The following is a 23,279-nucleotide window of genomic DNA, read 5'->3' as shown; positions in this document are numbered from 1 at the left end:
GTACTTGTAAAGAGAATTATGAAGGCTTCTCTTGAAAAGCGATTTCAACCAAAATTGAGAAGTCAGTTCCACGGTTCATTTGAAATCCTTAGTTACTCTACAAGGAATACTGTTTGGTTACAGTTAGTAGCTGATAAGAGTATTAAAAAGACATGTTAGTTCCATTAAGATATATTATCCTAGCAATTCTAGCAATCCTAACAATCTTAAATTATAAGGCTGGCTAAGTACTGAAAATTGTAATGCTAATAATGGTTGTGAAATAAGTAGTAACAACAAAAATAGTAATCACGATGACTCTGTTCGGGGTTATATTGGATCATGAGTCTGACTGTTTCCAGGTTAGGAAATTCGAAACCAGTTTCATCCCTGCTTCCCAATACTGAGTATAATACAACATTTGTTCCAACCCCAATGGATAAGAGCTGACTGTGGTCAGACACTTTTCTCTAAAAACGGAGTTTAATTTTCGGCGGGAGCTTGTGTTTCGGAACCCACGTTAAGCTTTAAGTCAATGTTTCATATAGCCTGACTACTGAACGAGACGCTAAACTCAAATCAACAATTAATAACAAATATTCTAGAAAGGGCTCTGCATATCATTTTCTTCATAATGAAGTATCAAACAGAATACATGTCTATATATAACAAATTCTGTAAAATCTTCCGAAATATTCAAAAACCTTAGAGATTGATGTAGGGGCATTTTACCAAGCAAAGTAGGCATTTTTGGCATTAATAAATTTGATCAGTTGCTTCATTTGTTAATGAAACGTTGACGTTATTTGTTCTTCCTGAAATATACACAAAGAAAAAATATTTTACCTAAAATTCGGAATGTAGTAATAATATAATTAGTTAAGTTTATTTATAAACAAAGTGGGAAACAGGAGCTGGTTCAGTGAGCCACTCCCTGAATTTACAGCTAGTTCAATCAGTTTGTAACGAGAATATTATAGCCATTGGACGTCAAACTTGTGTCAAATTCTTCAAGGTTTAAAGTTCCTAATATATTTCAGATACTGTCGAAAACCAAATTCAAGATGTATATTTCAAGATGAAGGTTCCGTATCTCTTCAAGAAACTTGCATTTCAGAATGTAAGAAATATTTTAGCTAAATATAATATCTTGCACTTCATTGCAGTTTATTTTACTGTAAACCATTGTTTAATTTATTACAGAATTATTCATAATGTTTCTGACATTATCTTCGACATTTGCAATATAAATGTAATAATTTCTTCCATTTATTTATGTAACAAAATGTAATGATATAGTGACATTTTGAACTATGATCTCTGTTTTGTGTAAAACTAAAGATGAGTTTAAAACTAAAGATATTATTCCTAAAGAAAAAATGATTTTCGATGTATTTAGTTTCAGATATAAAGATGATGGAACCAAATGCGCTAACCACACACACCGTGGTCCACCTGTAACTGAAATCCACCTCGTTGACTATAGCTGTTTATGGACTATAATTGAAGAGAACTTAGTTTACTTTTTAGTTATAAACTATTCATAGTTTTTATTAATAGAAAAATTTAGAAATTCTTTATGCTTATAAAATCCTACTTCATCCTCTTCACTTGACAAAAAAGTGCAGAATGTCAAATCACACCTAAAATTGTAATTATATACATATTTTTGTTTTGTCCCACATTATCAATGAAGAACAAAGCGCGACGAAGATTCGAACAGGTCATGTGTATGGGAGTTCTGTACGGATCCAATGAGCCACGGAATAATATGCAGCTAAGCTCATGTACTCTGTAAATAAGTAGCTAACAGCCATAAGTTTCAAGCTGTGAAAGAATGTAATTTTATCCTATTTTATATTTCTATAGTATCTTGTGTGAACTGCAATTATTATTATATTAGGCAAGGGATACTTTCATATTAGGCACATCCTCATGTGATCAATGCAGTCAAATCATCTTATGACAAATACTGGATACGTAAGCCACTGCAAGGACACTTTTTCCATTCTCATGAGAAGAAACATGTCTCAAAAAGTCACAAAAATACTAATCTACAGAGACAATATTAATCAGCTTTTCGAACCACAATATCATCATTAAAGAGAATTAAGGAAGGAAGAAAAAGAAAAGAAAAAATCGAGAGTACAGTATATCAGTAGTCAGCTATCCCCATACTTAACAATATTCATAGAAAAATTGAAGGAATCTCGACTTAAAAAAATATTCCCGCACTTTCCAGTATCTATCTGCATACTATCTCTATATAATAACCTTAGAATTTCACATTGATATCGTGGAAATAATTGAGAGTTCATATATTTATTGAACAACACAAAACGTAGGAAATTATTAGTACATTTTATTCATACGGAAAAGTACTGCTATTCGCTAATTTTCGAAACTGGTTTGTGAATATTCGAAGTACATACCAAGTCCTCTAGCAGCTACTGCAGTTGCCACTAGAATTGGCATACGACCAGACTTGAAATCTGCCAAAGCTTCCTCGCGTTCCCGCTGCAGTCTATCTCCATGAATACTGGTCGTTGGGAAGTTATTTTGAGACAGATAGGCAGCAATGAAGTCAGCTGTTCTCTTCATTTCTACGAAAACCAAAGTCTTCTCACCACCTGAAGAAAAATAAACGATACTCATTTTTACCATATGGAGATAAATGGAAGAAGTAATTAACTGATTTTATATCGCGCCAATTCTGAAGGCACGACTTCAGTAATGTACGAAAAGTAAATAATAATAATAATAATAATAATAATAATAATAATAAAAAAAAAATAAAAATAAAATAAACACGATGCATTAAGAAGAACCATACCTTTTTATCTACTACGAATCTACAAATGGACGGACTCAGGGTAAAAGGTAACAAGTCATTTTTATTCATTTTTCAGGAGAGTCATCTTATTCCCTTTTACCCAGTGTGGATTCCATTGTAGCTTAATTTTTCCCTTTTGCACGTCCCTTGTACTTGTTTTTGGTCACGTTTTTTTCATAGGGCTTTTCATACAAACAAGCGCCATTTAAAATACTACAATTCTGTGTTAAAAACCGAAAATTGAAAAAAAGTGACTTGTTACCTTTTACCCTGAGTCCGTCCAAATAGCCACATACCCTTTTACTTCTGAAGTCATTGTTCGGTTGCAGTGCTTTAAAATTGATAAATAATTAAGTTACATCTATGAAGACAACGATGATAGTAAGAGGTGATGTTCGGTGCTGGAACGAATGATGGGTAAGAAGTGACTTAAGGTATGATGATTGTCTTGACGTGGGGTTGGAAGTAGTAGTCGAGGAAAGCAGATGAGTACAGTGGGGCCAATAATGAAAACAACGGATCCTCCTAGATTGTCGGGTTTGTGAATTTTTGAGGGAAGACGGTAGAATTTAGAGTTCTGGAGTAGGGTGGAAGATTATTAGCTGGCTAGGTAAAATTAGCATTTAATGAGAAAATCATCACGCGTGAAATCCTCCAGAGAACCGAAGCGGACGTGATTGGAAAGTGATAGAGCTTCGAACCACCAACCTGAACAATTCTTGACTATCGTGGTGAAGTTCCTTTCTGATGGAGGAGTAGGAACGCACCACGGAGACTGCCCGGAGAAAATTAAAACTATCAGTTTAACGTCTCACGATTATGCCCTTCAGGCAAAGGGAAACGCATGATTAAGGAAAGTGAATGATGAAAGAATTGGTGGAATGAGAATGTGAGAAAACGCAAGTACCCCAAGAAAACCCAGGATACAATGTCCACCACAAATTTACTTGGCCGGGGATCGAACCAGGGACCCACACATACAGGTAACTGCTCCACCACTGAGCCACCGTGCCCCGAAGATTGCAGAGTTAAACTGTATAACAATATTATGATGTGCTTGGAGCGTACTTGGGAAATGGGATCAGCAATTGATTTAGAAATAACAGAAGGTATGTACATTTTCAGGAGCATGGCGATTTTAACTGTTGGAATTGTCATAAGACTTGTAACTCTCTTTTTATCACAACAGAAAGAAAAAAAAAAAAAAAGAACGAAGTAAATCCTGGCTGTTGTAGCCACTTTATAGCACTACTGCTTCTCAAAGAAAGAAAAAATCATCTTATGAATTCTGGTAGACAATCTAGTTCACCTCCATAGTTACAGATTCTTACATCCCAAACAAATATGCTATTATTTATTACTACTATTACTGTTATGCGTAACGGTTATCGATTTTAGAAAGAAAATTATTTACCTGTGAAACCAAGAACTTGTGGTAATGGCATTCTGATAAGTAGCCCCATAAATACATTATCCTTAAATTTGTTTTTAGTCATCCCATGAAATACCATCTTATTCAGATTTCTAACTTTTGTATACCAATGAAAGGTGATTTTAAATGTTAGTAAAACACTTATTTCTTTTCGTTAACAGCAAAAGAAAAAAACAAACATCAATAGAATAAAGAAAAAAAAAACTATTCAAGACTATTATTATTACTTTCAAGAGGAAGATTATAATTTGGACAATAAGCAATTATTACATTCCAATTATTATTATTCTCTGATGCCGACTATGAATATTTTATTTTTTTTATTTCTGTATTTCACTGTATATAAAATATTACAATCAAGTATCGCTGTTAAACATATTTCTGATTATTTACGTAGTTGCAAACCACAATATTTAACATTTTGGTCAGTCTAGGTATAGTTTCATGCAAGTATTTAATATATTATAAACGTATAGATCATATCCGTAATAATTTTTTTTTTTTTTTTGCAATTGTTCACGGTAGAACCAACTCACAAATCCCATGATCATTAAATCTCTCTTATTTGACATATGGTACACACAGTTAAACAAATCCATACTACTATTATATTTCAGTATTCGAATTCAAATTGTCATTATACTTTACCACATGCATTTATTACATTATAACACATTCAAATGAATTGTATATGTTACGAACTAATAGAAGCCCTAACCTAACTAACCTACTTTAACTTAACCTAAACATATTATCGACACATTTAAAGCAAACACGAAAATAAAATGATCGCACACTTCCAAGCATTTCCCGTGAACAATGTATGAAATTGTTACCTAGATTGAACTTAAAGTAGCATATGAGAAAGTTGCTATCCCTGTCAAAGGTTTACATATTATAATTAGCAGCATTCAGAGCACTATTCAAATATCGCGTATAATTACCATAATAATTTGATTCACGAATTTTTCTGAGTTAACTGTGTCTAATATTCAGTAACGTATTCCATGTTTAAGAATAATAGAATGGATGACTATGTTCAGAGGACACTGATGCATTATCAAACTTGTCAGCGATAAAGTTAATCCACCCCAATAGGCGTACCTAAGATTATGTGCAGACGGGACGAGTTTAGTTGATCATAGTAAGAAATTTAGCATTCTCCTGTAAATTCACCATCACTATGAAAAGTTTCTGAATAAAAAGTTCACATTTTACTCAAATTCACACGTTAATATCAAGATGGCTACCCATAATACTCACGAATTCCCGTGGAAATGAATATTCGAGTTTCTGGGTTTTAACACTTAATTGGCAAGTACCCAGCTTTCCCAAAGAATCTACAGGTTGTCCTGACTAATTTTTATAAGGTTTGTAGCCTAATTGCACCTTTTGCGGTGATATTTTCCAAGTTCTGGGTACTGCCCTACACAAGAAAACTTACATTACCTTTATTTCTCTTTTCACTGCGCCGGACATAATAGTGCCCCTTGGGACAACTATTACTATTATTATGTACTTCAATATATTTACTTTATTATTAAATTTAGTATTATTTCATTTCCCAAATTTCTATTTTAATTTTAGCAACCCAAATTTATTAATATTACGTATGCACATTATAAATTTTATATTTGAAAATCTTTGAGTTTTACGTCCCACGGTTATGCCGGTTAGGCTAAAGGAGACGGTGATGATGAGTAACGAAGGAAATGGTGGAATAAAGAAAGTGAGAGGAAACGGGAGAACCCAGAGGAAACCCACGCACACGGTGTTTGTCCACCACAAAGTTCACTTGGCAAATTTTATATTTGAGTTACCAAACTTCCTTTTTCCGACATCTCAACCATGGCAGACAGGTATGCAGATAAACAATCTTCATTGATTCTCGGTTATTGCTATCATTATTAAGACAATTTAACTTAAAAAATCATACTAGAAAGTCCACAAGTTCTATTTGAAACTAAATTTCTACTTTTTATAGAGGAAAACAATGCTATAAAAATGAAATAACCATATATTTTACGTATGCCTAGTCCAGCAATATGATCATTTACTCTGTTCTTTAATATGTGTATTGATAACATTCATGCTTTACATGTCCAATTAACATCACTGTCCTCTGAACGCCAATTAACTTTAATAAGTGAAATTTATAGCCTGAGAAGCAAGCCTAAATACCGGTAAAAACAAGTTCATGTAAAAACAAGCTCATGTGTAATACAAAAATTGTAAATATTGTCAGCGGAAATAGTGTTCACCCACTGGCGCAGATTAAGAGTAAGCAGGCCACAATACTTCCTCTCAAAAATAACCCGTAAGATTCCCAATGCAAAGTATCTACGTGTTTATGTTTATACAAACATATGAAAATTATATTGTTACAATCTACGGAAAAGCGAACTGTAACAGACTCCGTGGTCCAATCTTAGCAGCTCTAAACAAATGAATCCTTCGCTAGAGATGGATGTACAGGTAGTTTTCGTTTGGTATTACGTTGAAAAGTGGGTAAAAACTACCACTATTCTGCTTTTTTTTTTTTTTTTGAATGAGTGAGAATTCCGGTTGAAGTAGATATTAAGTTTTGGTTGACTAAACTGTACATGGGGGGAAGGGGGAAAGGCTAAATCATACCATAAGACCTTCTTTGGTTGAGTGAGAGGACATGGAAACAAGTTACGAAAGTTGTTTTGTGTACGTGAAAATTCAGGGTTTCTGTGTGTCGGGTTGGGTGCTCTGTCGGTTATCTTCGGTTCGGAAGTTAGATTTAATTCAGTTCAATAAAGATGGAAAAGGAAGGAAGGAAGGAAGGGGAAAGATTGCTATCGGTTGGAAGGTAGTAATAGAGTACAATCAAGAGCAAGGGTGGTGGGAAGAAGTCGGAAGAGTTGAGAGATTTTATTGGGCCGAGTTTTACTATGAGTAGAAATACACCTTCGAAAGAAGTATACACTTTTACGGCGTGACCTGCAGATTAACATCTACAAACGCTGTTCTCAAAACCCGTTTACTTCCGCCAGTAAGTTTCAATCGCGAAAACTTATATAAACTCGAAACTATCTACCTGCATCTTTCACGAAACATCTTGTTACCCCGTATATGGTTTAAATAATAATATTCACTGAACATTCTTTCGCTCACGCACTTGAAGAAACTATTTAAATAAGCACATGCATTATATGAATTAAACTGATTACCTATCATTTTATTCTTATATTACATTATTATTACATTCTTATATTGCTTTCTTGTATGCATGTGGTAGAAAAATGACAGTCAATTACAATGTACATAAAGATCTGTATGTTTATCAAGTGCAATCTTCGGCAAAACGTAGATAAATGCCTATGTGATTTCATAGTTTCCTACATGATTTAGTTAATAACTGAAATAGAAACGATTGTTTATGTACTTATTTCAGAAATCAAAGTAAACTTCTTTCCTACTTACAGCGATCTACACTCAGATTTGTCCAGCATTCATTTTTGTGAGAAGGAACGGTATAGGCGAATATCCACTTTTTCTGGTTATTATTCAAGTGTAAAAGAAAACTCCGTTTTTGTCGCCTTAACTAAGGCACGTAAAACTATCCATACAAAGCGACTGCATTCTTTACATAGTATTTTCTACTTCACTGAAAGATTCAAGTACTCAATATAAAGTGGAAAGTTTTGAAAAATTGAAATTCTGAATCTGTTCAGTGCTCAATACCCCTACTCTTGTAACAGACTCAAGCCCTAACCTAACAAATGAAGTAAAAAAAAAACGAAATTCGCATTTAGTTTTACCTTCTTGTTGGATGAGATCAGTCAACTTTGGTCTCTTATCAAACTTTGAAACTTGGTAGAATCTCTGCTCGACATCTGCACAAGCTCCACCAACGATGCCAACAGCAAGAAACAGATAATTATTCAGGTAACGAGCAGCAAGACGCTGAATTTCTTCCGGAAATGTGGCCGAAAACATTAGTGTTTGTCTCTCACCCTGAAATAAACATAAGTAGACCAAAAAACATACGAGATTATTTTGGAAATAATTAGTATGATAAAGTGTACAATTTATTTTTGGATTTCTGACTTCTCTTTATATTTTAGTACAACTTTTACCCACATTTTTCTTCAATCCGAGAACGCACGCAGTATTGAAGACAAACTCGCAGCCCTTGACTGAACCATGAGACAATAGGAAATAATATATAATTTACTTATTTACAAATGTTCAAGAAATCAAATTTATATAAGATCTCATGGTTTAAATCAGAGAACAATTTTCTGCTTTCTTGGAAGATTTAGGGAGCATATATTCTAGAACGGCTTTCAAAAGGTTCTGGAACTTGAGACGAAATTCTCTACTTTCTGAAAAACAAAGGAAGAACTCAGCTTATTGATGGATTCTTTGTGGTTACGAGGTTGTTCTTTTATGGTTAATACAGTGAAACCTCCCTTAACGGACATCTCTATAATACGGACAGATTTTTTTGTCCCAGCAAAAATATATGTTCTCTTACGGAGCAAAACCCTCCTTTTAGAATTAATTTACTCTCAGATACGGACACGGGCAGTCCTCCCCCCCCCCCCAAAAAAGTTTCAATAACATCTTCATAATGGACAGGAATTATTCTTGGTTCTGCAATGTATTACGGTAGACAGAAAAGTATTTTCCTTACAAGTGTATCTATCATGAGTTGAGTTGATTTTAGTTTAGCGTCCCTTTCAGCAGCGAGGCTATATGAGACGTGGACCTACTGATTAACGTGGAATCCGAACCACATGAGCTCCCGCCGGGAATCGAACCCGGGTCTCCAACGCCAAAGGCGCGTACGCTAACCGCTTAGCCACGGAGGAGCTCTGTATCTATCATGAGTCTAGACCTGGTGAACCATCTTAACAGCTTCAAGGTTAACTTTTCTTTTCGGCAATAAACTGCTTTCTGATGGAAATCCTAGAAAACCTTTAATAAGCAATAACACTCATGCAGGGTCTGTTGTATGGCCAAGAATTCTATGCAAAAGATTTTCCCTTCCCTAACAAATTTAGTCCTTTTTCCTCTGGGCCGTGCATCTTTCCCGAGTTTCATAGATAACAAAATAATGTTTTACAATAACATTTTCAACGAGCAATGTTTCCTCTCTTACTTTTTGGAAAACACGTACGTACGTTTCTTCCGCAACCGTATCGAGAATTCTCAGAGGACACTTGCTAATGAGTTCTATTACCCTTGTAGAGGAATAAGCATGCCTTCTCCTTGTTCACTTAGTATAGGCGGTGTGAATTAATGGATTTTTTTAAGGGTGATGACATGTGCTTAAGAAAATTACCATACACACATTATCTTTTGCAGTATACGAATATATTGCGAATCCCTCCCAGTAATTCAAATACGTACTAAATAGAGTATTCTCATATTGAAGTTTACGTATTTACGTTCATACATAACGTATTTACTATATATTACTGCACATAATTACCGTTCTAAGAAATTAAATTTCTGCAATTTCTCTGTAACGGGCATCTCTCAGTAACGGACAAAAGTTCATGTCCCATTGGTGTCCATTATTCAGAGGTTTCACTGTATTACTAAATATATATCAAATTTAAATTTGAAACTGAAAAAAAAAAAAATATATATATATATATATATATAAAAGAAAGAGCCAGATGGAATGGGACTAATATAAATTCAGTGAGACTCAACTATAAACCAAAAATTCAGTGAAATGGGTATCCCCAAATTTTACGTTCACTTGTCTAGGTTTCCGGAAACTCGCAAATTAGCATCGAACGTGATATCCATGTTCGGTAGTACGAATCAGTGTAAACATCTTTTCTCCCTTATGAAGGTCCTGGCAAGATACAAATTAACATTCACTTTATCTCTGTTCGAAAAACTGCTAGTGCGTGCAGTAGACCTATGTCTCCAGACATCTGAACGTAGTTGCAGGAAAAATACTACGCGGATTCCTTATGTTTTTAAGAATTACAGTATTAGGTAAGATTTTATTAATTTACTCACTTTTTAAATAGCACTGAGTATAAAAAATGCATTTGTTTTTTCTTATGGCCTGCACTATTGTACATGGGACACCGTAGTCTAGTGATTAGTCATGTCCGCGTGGTTCGATTCCCGGCAGGTACTTCCCAATTTTCGACCCAGCGTCGTGAGGCAAAGTGGAGAGTCACGTGAATAAAAGACGTGACAGCCACAAGGCTAGAAAGCTTCCGATACGCCTGTTGGGGCAGGGCGACGCGACGCGCTAACCACTTGTTCGTCACTGGGATGGACGTAATTCAACCAGTCGCTAGCAGATTGCGTTGGAGCGGACCCTTACGCCAAATGGTTTTTGGCATTATTGTATACTGATGACTATATAGTCCGCTTGAGATAATGATTTTGACATGCCTACAGTATTAAGTACTAGAAAAAGCAATATATGTATCGAAAACGGTAGGTATAATCATAAATTTAGTGCTGTATGTGTCAGTAATTAAAACGTTTATAATAATACACATTTATTTTTATTATTTACTAACAATGTACAATCATGTCCAAAATGACTGTCGCATGTCTAACTGTCTTCTTGTAAGACTACAATTTGATAATGATTTTGCAGGGTACTTTTAGTACTGATATGTGTATAATCGGGAAATGTATATTTGTGGTAAATTTCATAAGAAAAGAATTATAAACACGAAAATTAGAATAAGTAGAACAAAATATTGCTAAATGGACAATAAAATTTTATTTTCGTATTATTGTTCTTATTTACTGCTCTTTGGACATGAAATTTGCCACATACATGTCTTTGCCGATTATACACATACTAGTATTATGAGAAATACCGGGCGAATTCGTTATCAAATTATATTCCTACAACAACATATTTATAGACATGCGACAATAATTTTCGACATGAGTATATGATAACCACTTCAATATCGGAAAGCAAATAGGTACAAATTGTATTAGCAAATCTGTAAACTCAATCACACAACAATTCCTGCTAACATTTTTAAAAAATATATAAGTAAATAAAAAAATAAATAATCAAAAATTTATGCTTTCTTACTGGCCGTGACACCTACCTAATTCCCAAACACACACTGGCATATTTTTAAGTATGGTGAAAAAATTAGTAATTTGTAGAATATATATATATATATATATATATATATATATATATATATATATTGTAATATCCCACGTGAAGTTGTTTACAAACAAATCCACGCATCAAGTGTTTATAAACACCACCTCGTGCTTCATCAAGAGGAACTTCCACCAGGGGGACCTGCAATCACCTGCAGACGACGTTTAGCCCCTCCCACGGAGCAGAAGACGAAATTGAAGCAGCAGCGCCACCGCCACCCAAGGGACGCTATAAATTGGACAGAAGAATCCAGCTCAGTACCAGTTCTCTGGTGACCCTCCTCTAGTCTGCTACGGGACTCGGAGTAACCTAACCCCAGGCCTCTAGTCTGCTACGGGACTACGCCTATCCTATCTCCTGGCTTAGCCTGCTACGGGGCTCTGTCTGGGAATCTCAACCTCAGCCGCTTAGCCTGCTACGGGGCTCTGTTGGCAACTTAACCTGCCTCTGCTTGCTACGGAGCATTGGTTCCTTAACTCCACTCCTCTTAGTTTGCTACGGGGCTCTGTTGGAGATCCTGTCTGCGACCACTCGGTCAAAGACTACCTTCTATTTACCTTTTGAAATAGAGATCAGATTGTATAGTATTTTGTACAAATACTTTATAGTGGATTTTATAATAAAATTGGTAGTGGGAGTTCGATTCCGGACGCTCTTTTTATTAACAGCTCTACCTCTTCCTTATATACAAGACAAAAATACACAAAGTTTTACAATATTATATATATATATATATATATATATATATATATATATATATATATATATATATATATATATATATATATATATCCTTAAGATCGAATTACCTCCCCAGTACATAATTATTGTTCACTGACATGATTTTTAGTCCTTACGTAGAAAGCTTCGAAAGCATAGGTATTCTTGACCACCTATGCGAAGTCTTGAAGTACCTGAATACAGAAAAAGCAAGTTTGGATGTGGATTCGGATATTGCGATTAAATTCATGAACAATAATTATATATACACAGGAGGTAATTATACTTTAGTTATCTTTTTTCACTGTGGGGAGGACTCTGGACTAGGAAATATCTATATGTCATGGCGCTTTTCTCCCCAAAGAAGGAATTCTTGATTTCAAGCAGGAGTGTGATTATGAGTTTAAAAATGTTTAAAAAAAAAAAAAAAAAAAAAAAAAAAAAATGTAAAATAGTTTTTTTTTTTTTTTTTTTTTACTACTTACTTTTAATGTTTTAGTGTTTCATGTTTGTGTGTGTGCATTATGAACGTTAATTACAAACATATTCCTCAGCAGCGCTTTCACTATACTATGCAAGTTATACCTGCTAGCAGATATTCTTATAAACTATAAAATGTATGAATTTTCATATGGGAGTGATTACCAAAAAAGTTTGTCAATCCTACAAAATCTTGTGTTATCTAATGTGATGAAGTAGTTTTCCTTATGATATATAGAAGAATGCAATGATTTTGCAACCTTAATTATTCCAAAAGAACAAAATTTAATAAAAATGAATCGCACCTTCTTCCAATGTCGTTGCGGTAACCACTATGCTACCCACTTCCTTCCCTTCGTCCTTGCCAATATTAAAAGTATGAACAACTCAGTGCCAATATTAAAAGTATGAACACCAATCTCGAAAGTGAAGGGTATGTGGCTCTTCACGTAGCAGATTGAGTAGCGTAATGGTTAATGCAGTGACATGGTAAGCTAGAGACCCGGATTCGATTCTTGGCTCAACCCTATACTTTTTCATTCAACTACCTTCGAATTTGTACCTTTAGAGGATGCAGTATAAGGAAAATCGGTGTATTCCTTTCATTTTCTAATACACCAACAAGTATGTTTGAAATATCGACAGTATTAATTACCACTACTCTCTCACATCAGAGCATTCACTTGAATACTAAATCTATTATACTATGTTCCGTCCAAGGTACGTATGATCATGTTTTTAGAAACACAGACAGTAGACTTTTTCGTAGGTAGAGTTGCAAACCAACAGATGCATATTCTTTGTCCTTTTAAACACAATTGCAACATCTCAGACAGATCAGTTTAAACAGGGTGCGTGCCATAGGTGCTAAAAGGGAACATTAAAATTCCCTGAACCAAGGGATCACACCGGAGTATTACGAGTGAGAGCAAAGAATTGCACAAGAAACGTGGGTGCTGAGGTTTTTCCAACATGATCATACTTACAGTACATCAATTATGATATTCTTCTGATTTTATAAATTGTACAACTACTTCATCTCACAATTTACTAGATATCATTTCCAAATTGTATTAATTATAATAGTTCTTTATGAAAATCATCTAACGCAGACACTACATAATACAATCAAAAAGGAACGTTTTCAAATGTTCGCGAAAAGGAATGTTCACGAGTGAACTGGTATATTTGTTACTCAATTATAATTTTATTCCAGTTACATAGTTTAAAAAGAAAAGGAAAAAAGTATGCTCCTGTTACGAAATTCTATTGCAAATTTTATATCATAATTATCAACAAATTTTCTCAATGTAGAATACATAAAACTCCATTTTTTAAACTTTTTTTTTAAATTAAAATGTTTTGAAAAGTTTAGGAAGTACTAGTGAAACTCCCTGGCCGCTTAGCTTCTTGAAGCATATCAAAGTAAAGTAAGATTTCCTGTAACTTACCCTGTTAAATTTTCCAAAGATCTGACTGTAAAGAAAAAGTCATTATGGTTAATACTATCTAATCTCAGTGCGTTAAATACGTGATCAGAAGTCACTTTGCAGCCTAAAAGTAATTATGTTTACATAATCACAGTCAGAAATTTGTTGGAATCATATTAGACCTAAAAATATACTGACTTACATTTTTATACAGTGTCATATTGTATAAAAAACCAGAAGTATTTGAATTAAGTCGCTTAGTATAACAGATTTCATGTTATTTATCAAAATTGTAAGAACAGGGAAAGGGTACGAAGATGGACATATTAAAAATGGATATTATTTTCTCATATACGAAATTAAAGTTCATAGAGTTGAAAAGAAAGTTTTTAACGAGCAACGTATCACAGGTTCAGAGATATAGATCAGGGTGTCTATTAAAATTCCAAAATGAAATTTAGTGACTTTTTCGTGACCCTTTCTTTACCAAACCATAACATTTTGGAACATTCAAGAGGAAATTTGGATGTAAATTAGGCCGAATTTTCATGCATGCGATAGAAGTGTGCTTTGCTAGCGATTTGGCATTTTTGGTGCTGAATTTTGAGCTTTTATAGAACAAAATTTTGTAGTCTGTACTTATATTTGTACAGATAAAAAAAAAATCGTGACCCAAAAGCTAAATTTCTTGACTTTCATGACCGTTTTCTGATTTCGTGACTTTCGTGAACGATAGACACCCTGTAGATGAGAATAGTATAAGGGAGTAATGAATTAAGTTCTGAAATTAAAAAAAGAACCATGGAAAATTTTGCAGATGAAGGATAATGATGCGATCAACATGGAATCAACGAAAGCTAGAACCGAAACTACAATAGCAATCCCACAGAAAGAATGCAGAATTTACTAAAGACTTTGTTTAATTGCATACCTAATGGAAAAGCAGCTGACCAATCGATTCTGAGAAAAATAAATTAAGTATTGAGATGAGAAGAAAAGATAATGTCTTAAATTATCTAGAAGAAAAATATATCAAGCGGTCGAGATACATGAAATAAATTAAAAATAAAATGGCATGGGGTCTTGAGATCAAAGGAGAAAACTTCTAATCACCATATTGGACAAGATTATACAATCAGTAATTAAGACAAAGAAAAATCTCCTAACAATGGAAAGTCAATTTAATTGTTTTGTTAAAAAATGAGGATAAAGAAAGCGGATCCGAAGCTGTACAAGCCTATATATATATTTTTGCTCAATTCAATTGACAAAAACCAAATTAAGGAAGTGAATTGACATCCAAAATTCGAAACTTCAGTAAAGCATTCAGAAAAGAAATCCAAAGAGGATGTCTAAAATAAAATAAAAGCAGGAAGTATTAAATTATCATTTTCATTGGCACTGTGGGAACCTTTCATGAGAACATGTGAAGGCCCGTGATGTATAAAAATCGAGAATATAGGAATCGGCAATTCATTACTATATATAGTTATGGATTATTGTCAGAACAGAAGGGTCATTTTAAAAGGTCCAGAATAAAAGTTTGAAAAATAAACGACCAAGAGATGCTCACAGAGCGTTTAGAGAAACTTAAAATATATACAGGGTGACCCAAAAGTACGCATTTAGTCCCGTACTAATCAACTCATTGCTTTCTACATCATTTCTTATTGTTATCCATCAGGTAGACAGTTTCGTTATTATTTGTTCTTAATATCTTTTTACTTATACCTTAAGCTCGGAACAGCCAAAGCAAATAAACCTATAAGCTAGAATGTTATACTTGATCAATGCAGGGGTGTATACCTACTTTTGGGCCACCCTATATATATAACACCGGCTCTCAATGACAGAATATACGTCCTCTCTAGGAAGTGAACTCGGGACAAAGCGCACGCATGCTATTCATTCGGTTTTATGGTATAGCATATTCTTAAGTAGATGCAGTTCGACAGATGTTGTTTTCTCTTTCGTAAAATTCTTGTTATACAGTTTAAAATATTATTTTGCCTACAGGCTACCTCGCTGTATACATAATAGATGCACACTAATTTAGAATGTGATTTTTTAGTCCATTAAGACTAGAGTTACTCCGATAAAATATATTTCTTCGATAATTTTAAATGAGTAATTTAATTTCAGTAAATTTTGCTAGAACTATTTTTTAATAAAATGGAACTAATCTTTAATGGTCAACTCACAATGAAATAACTAAAATTATATGGGATAAATGTTTTACGTGAGTAAGAAAAATACTGTATTAACGAACAAAATGTTGCGATTACTATCTCGCGTACTATGTGTTCTAAATATCAACAGCAAGTATAAGTGACTTTTAAGTTCTGAATCTCTTTCTTCTTTCTTTCATTTAGTCAAGTTGTCTATTGTATAAATAATGGAAAAAAACACGCAATTTTTAGTAGAGAGGATACTCATACTACCATATAATAAGGGGAAAAAAATATAAGTTCTCTCTCTTTTTTTTTTTTAAATATATTTCTTTATGCAATAGAGAAGTTAAATTCACATGACAACTTACTTAATGACGTACTTAAATTATTAATTATCCCTTCCAAACCATGAGAATTCAGCACCTACCGTAGCTACCATTGTAGTGTGGCTCAACATTTTCTCTATTTCCTGATGGAATCCCATGTCCAACATACGATCTGCTTCGTCTAATACAAAATATTGGACGGAAGAAAATGAAACTCGTCCTCTATTAACCATGTCCATTAATCTGCCTGGGGTAGCTACAAGAATGTGACATCCTTTCTGCAAATAGAATAATTTATATTAATTTAATATTTTATGAATGGCGTAGTTATTCACTGATTTCGTATTCTCAAAAGCCACAAAAACAATCAAATTTAAGAACCGGAGACAGAACCTCTAAAACGCAACTTTTATATTTGCTTGCAATAAGTAATCCTACTGAACTATATTCAGGTTTATTATATACCCACACAACTTATAGTTGTTGAAAATAAAAAGACCGATTATATCAACCCTGCATACCATACCAAGTTCAGTCTGGTGATGATAATACTTCAATGCAATATATATATATATAATCAGCATATTCAGATAACACTGCAGCCAAAAACTGAATTATGAGTCATGCGTTATTAGTTGACTCGAATGGCGAAAACGCGTTATTAGCGAATAAATAATCACATTTGCTCAAATTTTATACAGATATTTATCACATAAAATAAGTGTATATGAATTTGGTTTCTCGTATACGGTATCTCTATACGTATAACTGCAATTTAAGTAAGATATTGGAATGGGTGTGTTATATTGCAAAGATGTTTTCGCACCCATCAATGTCTACAATGAAAACGTGTAAATTCAGTTATATAAGCACGAAGGTAAAATTATATCACTGAATATTAATCTTTTGTCAGGGTTACGCGGCAAGGATAATGAAAAATAAAAAGTTAAATATTTGTCGGGATTGTTAACTGAACTCGAAATGAAAAATGAGTTGAGTGACAAAAGATAGGGGACAAACACATAAGAGGAAGCAAGAATTGATTTACGTATAAACACTAGGACAATCACAATGCGAGTAGGACATTGAAGTCACGAAGAAACAAGAACTTGAGAGACCGTTTGATGGTCGTCTCCGAACAGTGGTGGTAAGTCTTCTAGTAGAGCAAAATCAGTGTGAAGCTGAGTATGATGAGGAAAATACTAAAGCATATGTTGAATACTTGGTCTAGATCCACAGGCCGAACACAATGATGGGTCTTCGCCACGAAGCAGAAATCTATGTGTAAAGTAAGACTGTCCAATATAAAGTCGAGTTAGAATTCGTTCCTCCTGTCGAAATCTTGATCTGATGGTGCAGGTTTGAGTATGATGGAACTAAGCAGTGAATAGCGAACGCAGATTCATGGTGGGTATGGAGAGATCAAGTTCTCTTTCTTGACGCATGGTCTGCATCTTCATTATCAGTTTTGCCAACATAGCTCGAAGCCTAGCAGAGTTGTGCCTCACATTCCTGTGCTAATTAATCTATGACATGAGAGGATAATTTGTTGAACGAAAGGATGTTTACTTTGTGTATCAAAAATGAAACGAAAGCTTTCAGTTGAACGTTCCATGATTATGTTCTTTAGGCTAAGGGAGACTATCAGGCTTTCCAATGCTAATGGAAAAAAATATAGGAAATCACGACGAAAAAATATAGGTGGTTTCGTGAAACTGTGAAAAAGGAACATTTCAATTATCCAATAGGTAGAAATAATTTTTTTTTTTTTTAAATCACATGGAAATTACACCAATTGTTATATGAACATACATTCTACTCTAAATAGAACTAAATGAGTAATTATCTCGTTGCAAAATTTTATACGAGTTTCTTAGTGTTTTCTTGCGTAGTTCACTACAACTAAGCAACGACCATAAGGAAAGTGCAAAAAAGATCTGCATCAGAAAATAAGTATACGTCTCCAAGATGTGAATAATTTCATCACTGGCAAGATCCTATAATTTCTGTTAATAGTTTTTTTTTTTTAATAATATACGTAAGCTGTAAAAATCAATACACAATTCATTAAAAAAAGTCGCAAAACACATGATACAAAGAGTTGGTTTGTTAAGTATCTAAATACACAATTGCACACAGAACTTAGCATCTAAGGAAATATATCAAACAGTAAAAGTATCAGTTACACTTTCATTTTCTTCAGTGCCTGAATATGCTTATTTGCCATCTTCCGATTCTCTTCGTTCTGCTCGTCTTGAATTTTCTGTAGTTCATTCATCTTCAAGGATGCGGTCTGGATCATTGCCTGGGCAACATTAACGTCAGCAGTGTCCTTTTTTAAACAGCGCAGAAGATAATCTTATCTGAGCATCTATCATCAGTCTAGTAGCTACTTCCATTTCCTTCTGTACTGTTTCGTTCACTTCATTTAATTTCTTCAGAGACGATTCATTTTGAAACTTCCTTTGATATAGCTTCTTGCTTCGCTTTTCTTAACGCGCTTTCTTCTCTGGAAATATTTGCCACTGCAGCATCTTTGGATCTGTACTCTACTCAGTAATCTTTATACTTTCTCTAGGTGTTCTGCATAGCATCTATTAACTGTTTTGTAACAGTATGTTTTCAACTTTTCCTCCATACATTCTAATGCTGTCCTTTACAGTCCTCAGAGTCTTTATACAAGATGGGATCGATCACTTCCTAAAATGTGTCTGTTCTCTGAGAAACCACGTTCCACATCAGCACTATCATGAAATACTGACAGGTAAGCTTTGACTACTTTAGACATCACTGGATATTTAATTGTTCCACATGAATTTCTTATATCACATACTCTTGCCCAGTATTGATCCACGGACAAGTATCTGAAATCATCACACTCAGGATTTTCCATAACTCCACAATAGTTTCCACTCGTCCATGAAGACATTGATGTTCTTATAATTTGCAAATACATGCTTCATTTCTTTTGCCAAATTCCGTGCAAGTAATCTCCTTTCTGAATAGTGGATGTAGACACTGCAGGTACTTCAACAATGGTTTCGATATTGGTAATTTCTTAAGTAGTTTTGAAACCACACAAATGTAGAATCGCCTCACATCCTCCCTGAATTCTCTCTTGTAGCTCTGAGCATTCAGCTATTACAGTTTGCGCTTTCACTCGAACTACAGGTTGCCGCAGATAGTTCTTGAAATCAATTGCAGATAAATCAGTACCCTCCTTCTACCCCAACACACCTGGCTTCATAAACCTCAATAGCAGCATTCTGACTAGCTCTGAGCCGTAAATGAATTAGCGGGCCTTTGCGTTGAAAGAAACACAAAAAAAAAATATAAAAAAAACTGATGTACAAATGATGAAATGCAGTTTTTGGCTTCAAACAATATGCCTTTCAGAAATTGTTTAATCCTTCTGTAACGATTATTTTCATGATATGCTTTATCTTGTGCTGACAGACTCTCCAGAAAGTACTTACGCAGTCCTGGAAGTTGTTCTGCAATGCGTTTGCACACAGAAGACAAAGTTAACCATCGGCTTCGAACATGACGCAGAAAAAAGTGGCTTTCTAAATCCAATACCGACTGGACAAGGCTTGCTAACTTATATTGTTTGGTGTAATCATCTTTAGACAACAAGCACGAAAGAACGAAATACAGAAGAGTCTCCATTCAGCCACTCTACTGTGGAGACAAATTGCCCTCCAACCCACTCTTATTTCCTTGTTATTTTCCCAAGTAGAAGTAGCAATGCCACAAAAAATATAAGAGGTTTCGTTAAAATATAGGAGTTTATAGGAAGAGACGCAAATATATAGGAAAAATAGGAAATATAGGAGCATTGGAAAGCCTGGACTATGATTTAGGCAAGTGAATGATGGGAGAATTGGTGGAATGTGAATGTGGAAGGAAACGGGAGTACTCAGAGGAACACATGGACACGATGTTGTTCACCACAAGCTTACTTGGCCAAGGATCGACCTAGGAGTCCCACACACCAGAGGTAAGCGCTCTACCACTGAGCCACCGTGCCGTCCTTTGTGTATCAAGGAGCTAGTCAGAGCACTTTTGAGTCAACAAATTAAGATCCCGCGTATATAACACGTAGACATAACGTAAAGTTTGTAAAATTGCAACCAGATATTGGAGAAAGGGTGTGTAATTTAAAAGTACATGTAGCTGGGAAAAAATTAAAAAATAAAAATAGAAAAGCGCATCAGACAGAATCAGCATCTTTGGAACCATCAGTAAAAAATACAGTAAAATCTTCCAACTGCTGTAAGAGGACTAGTACATGGCTTCTTGTATTGGGCCAGATGGAAAAGAAGTAGCTGGACGAAGTATCTTCCATGAGGGCGTACGTAGAAAATCAATGAGCTGATAAAGAAGAACCTGATGGTAGGTCATAAAGTCCCAGAGTACAAATTCCAAAAGGCCTGGTAGCGTTGGTAGCGCTCTCCAGCTTCCAGTGTAAAAGATGAAGAATGGTAAGGCATTGATTTTAGATAGCAAAATAAAGCATCAGCCGATGATGCTGAATTAAAGATGGCTCGTGCTCTTTAACATACAAGCTTGGAATAGGACTGGTATGGGATGAAAAACTAAGCCAAGATGATGGACAGTGTTCAGTTGGCGCAACGTGTTGAGTGACAGATCCATAAATAATCATCCATAGTCCCAACTTTGAGCGGATTAAGGTATGATACAGTCGTAGAGGGATAATGCTATCAGCACCCAAGAAAGATGAGACTTTCAGAAGACTGAGTGCTCGTAGACAGCAATATAGACTCATAGATGAACTGACCAAGACCACTGGTGATCAAACTGAAGGCCCAGAAACCGGATGTCAACAAAAGACAAGCGTGTATGGTCCAGATAGAGTGGTAATAAAATGCCAGGTCATATACAAATTTCTATTATAGCAACATTTACCGTCACAGCAAGTGGAACATTATTTTTAGTTTAGTGAAATTAATTCATTGGGACATTATCTGTAGATTGGAACGCTTTTTCCTTAATTTTGTTTATTCTGGTCATACAATAGTGCATTGTTCTCAATTATTTCTAGTCGTAGGAACATCCGCCAAGCAAGTCTCAGGCCACGCCTCAAACGGACAGACAGTAGTAATCAATAAAAACGCGCCTGCAGTCAACGCGTGAGTAAAAACTAATAATTGAACTGCACACTGTGAAGCGTCAGTCGACCTGTGAATCACTGGGCAGCTCGGTATTAATCAGGAAAGACACGCATTAACCTTACTCATCATTTTCGCACAGAAGCCACATTTTTGTATACTTCTGTCGTAAAGTATACCTTTTATAAGTGTTATACTGATTTGTGTGATCATCTGTTGCAAGTATACATAATATCTAAAACACTTCGATTAAATAGTTTATGTTAATTATAATCCTGTCTATAAGTTCGATTCTTACGCAGATTTTTCCCATGTTAACTATAAATGTGTATGAATTTCATATGTTGCTTTTTTTTTCCATCATGTTTGATGCAGGACATCTTTATGAAGCGCCTTTATTCCTATAAAGGTGCAGCTTTACTGGAAATTCTCCTTTAATCGTATAACACCGTTGTAACTTAGGACACTGCCTTGTGGAACGCCACTTTCTTGTAAGAACCAGTCGGAGTGTGTAAATTCTAATCGGACTGGAAAGTATCGATCTCCAAGAAACTGGTGTTGAAAGAAGCCCGTACGGTCTCGTACTCCCTGAAGTAGTTGACGTAAAATTTTAACGCAAAGTGGTGTCAATCCTTCCGAAGATATAGAACATGGCGATCAGATGTTTGCTAATGGTGAAAACAACCCGGATTAACAAGATTATTTTAGTGGAACGAAGTTCCAGAAACTACACTGGAGATCGGAAAGCAAGGAGTTAGTTTCCAATCATATTAAGCAGTGCATTGATCGTTTTCTCCAATAACTTGCATAAGTAACTGGCTAAGACAATTCGCTTATAACTGGCGCTGAACGTAGCAGATTTTCCAGATTTCAGGATAGGAAGAATGTAAGTTTTATGCCAGGCTGCAGGAAAGGATCCTTCAATCCAACAGGACGATTATCTAGTCTAAAAGAAGTTCTTTGCCAGTGACGAAGATTGAGAAGCATAGCATAATACATGGAGTCTCATCCACGTGTAGTGTTTATCTACCACAACCCGTATCAGGAAACAGCATTGACTCCAGACCCAATGTTCGAGGAGTCAGCGCCGCTTCTCTCCTCGATTGATGAGTACTATTAAGGAGACCATCGGCTCACGATAGAGGCCAGATTTCTTTGGAGGACCAACATGCCGAATTCCTAGTTTTTCTTTTTGGGCATCACTCCATCTAGTACGGTTAGGCGCCAACAAGCTTCACTCTGCCGTCACAAGATCCCAGGACAATCCACAGCACATCCAAAAACCAAAGCAAGCTCAAAATAATTTTAAAAAATAGCAATCCGACCCATAAACCAAATCGCAGACAATAAATCGTTGGCAGGTCACATCAGAGGATCCCTTTGGCGTTATCCGTATCAACTGTCAGAGCACGGTCACAACAGAAAATAAGGCCGACTTTATCCCAGGCATCATCTGATACAATTCCCAGCAGCAGATTAGTAGTAGTAGGGGCGATTATCCGCAGCAAGGGGTATTCGGGATGGGTGATAAGCCCCTCAACCTGGAGGTCCAGTGACTGTTCCGAAAAACTGAATGATGGAGTCCCCACATTGCCAAAGCCAAGTCCTCAAGTTTCAGTTTATTGATTT

At 35.1% G+C, this 23,279-nt stretch overlaps 1 protein-coding gene across 3 annotated transcripts in view; it reads right to left on the bottom strand.

The window, feature by feature from the left end:
- LOC145675657 (ATP-dependent RNA helicase vasa-like) overlaps positions 1-23,279 on the bottom strand; it is a 77,689-nt gene that overhangs the window by 16,161 nt on the left and 38,249 nt on the right. For all 3 annotated transcript variants that reach the window (XM_081746227.1, XM_081746236.1, XM_081746246.1), the window contains exons 7-9: positions 16,620-16,796; positions 8,033-8,228; positions 2,412-2,609 (exon numbers count right to left, since the gene is read on the bottom strand). In XM_081746227.1, the coding sequence (XP_081602353.1) occupies positions 2,412-2,609; positions 8,033-8,228; positions 16,620-16,796 (571 nt within the window). The remainder of the gene's footprint in view (positions 1-2,411; positions 2,610-8,032; positions 8,229-16,619; positions 16,797-23,279) is intronic.

The sequence above is a fragment of the Thermobia domestica genome, chromosome 2, assembly GCF_964235325.1.
Source record: "Thermobia domestica chromosome 2, izTheDome1.hap1.1, whole genome shotgun sequence".
In the NCBI taxonomy this organism is placed as follows: domain Eukaryota; kingdom Metazoa; phylum Arthropoda; class Insecta; order Zygentoma; family Lepismatidae; genus Thermobia; species Thermobia domestica.
Note: the sequence above shows the minus strand (reverse complement) of the source record. Positions and strands in the feature narration are given on the sequence as shown.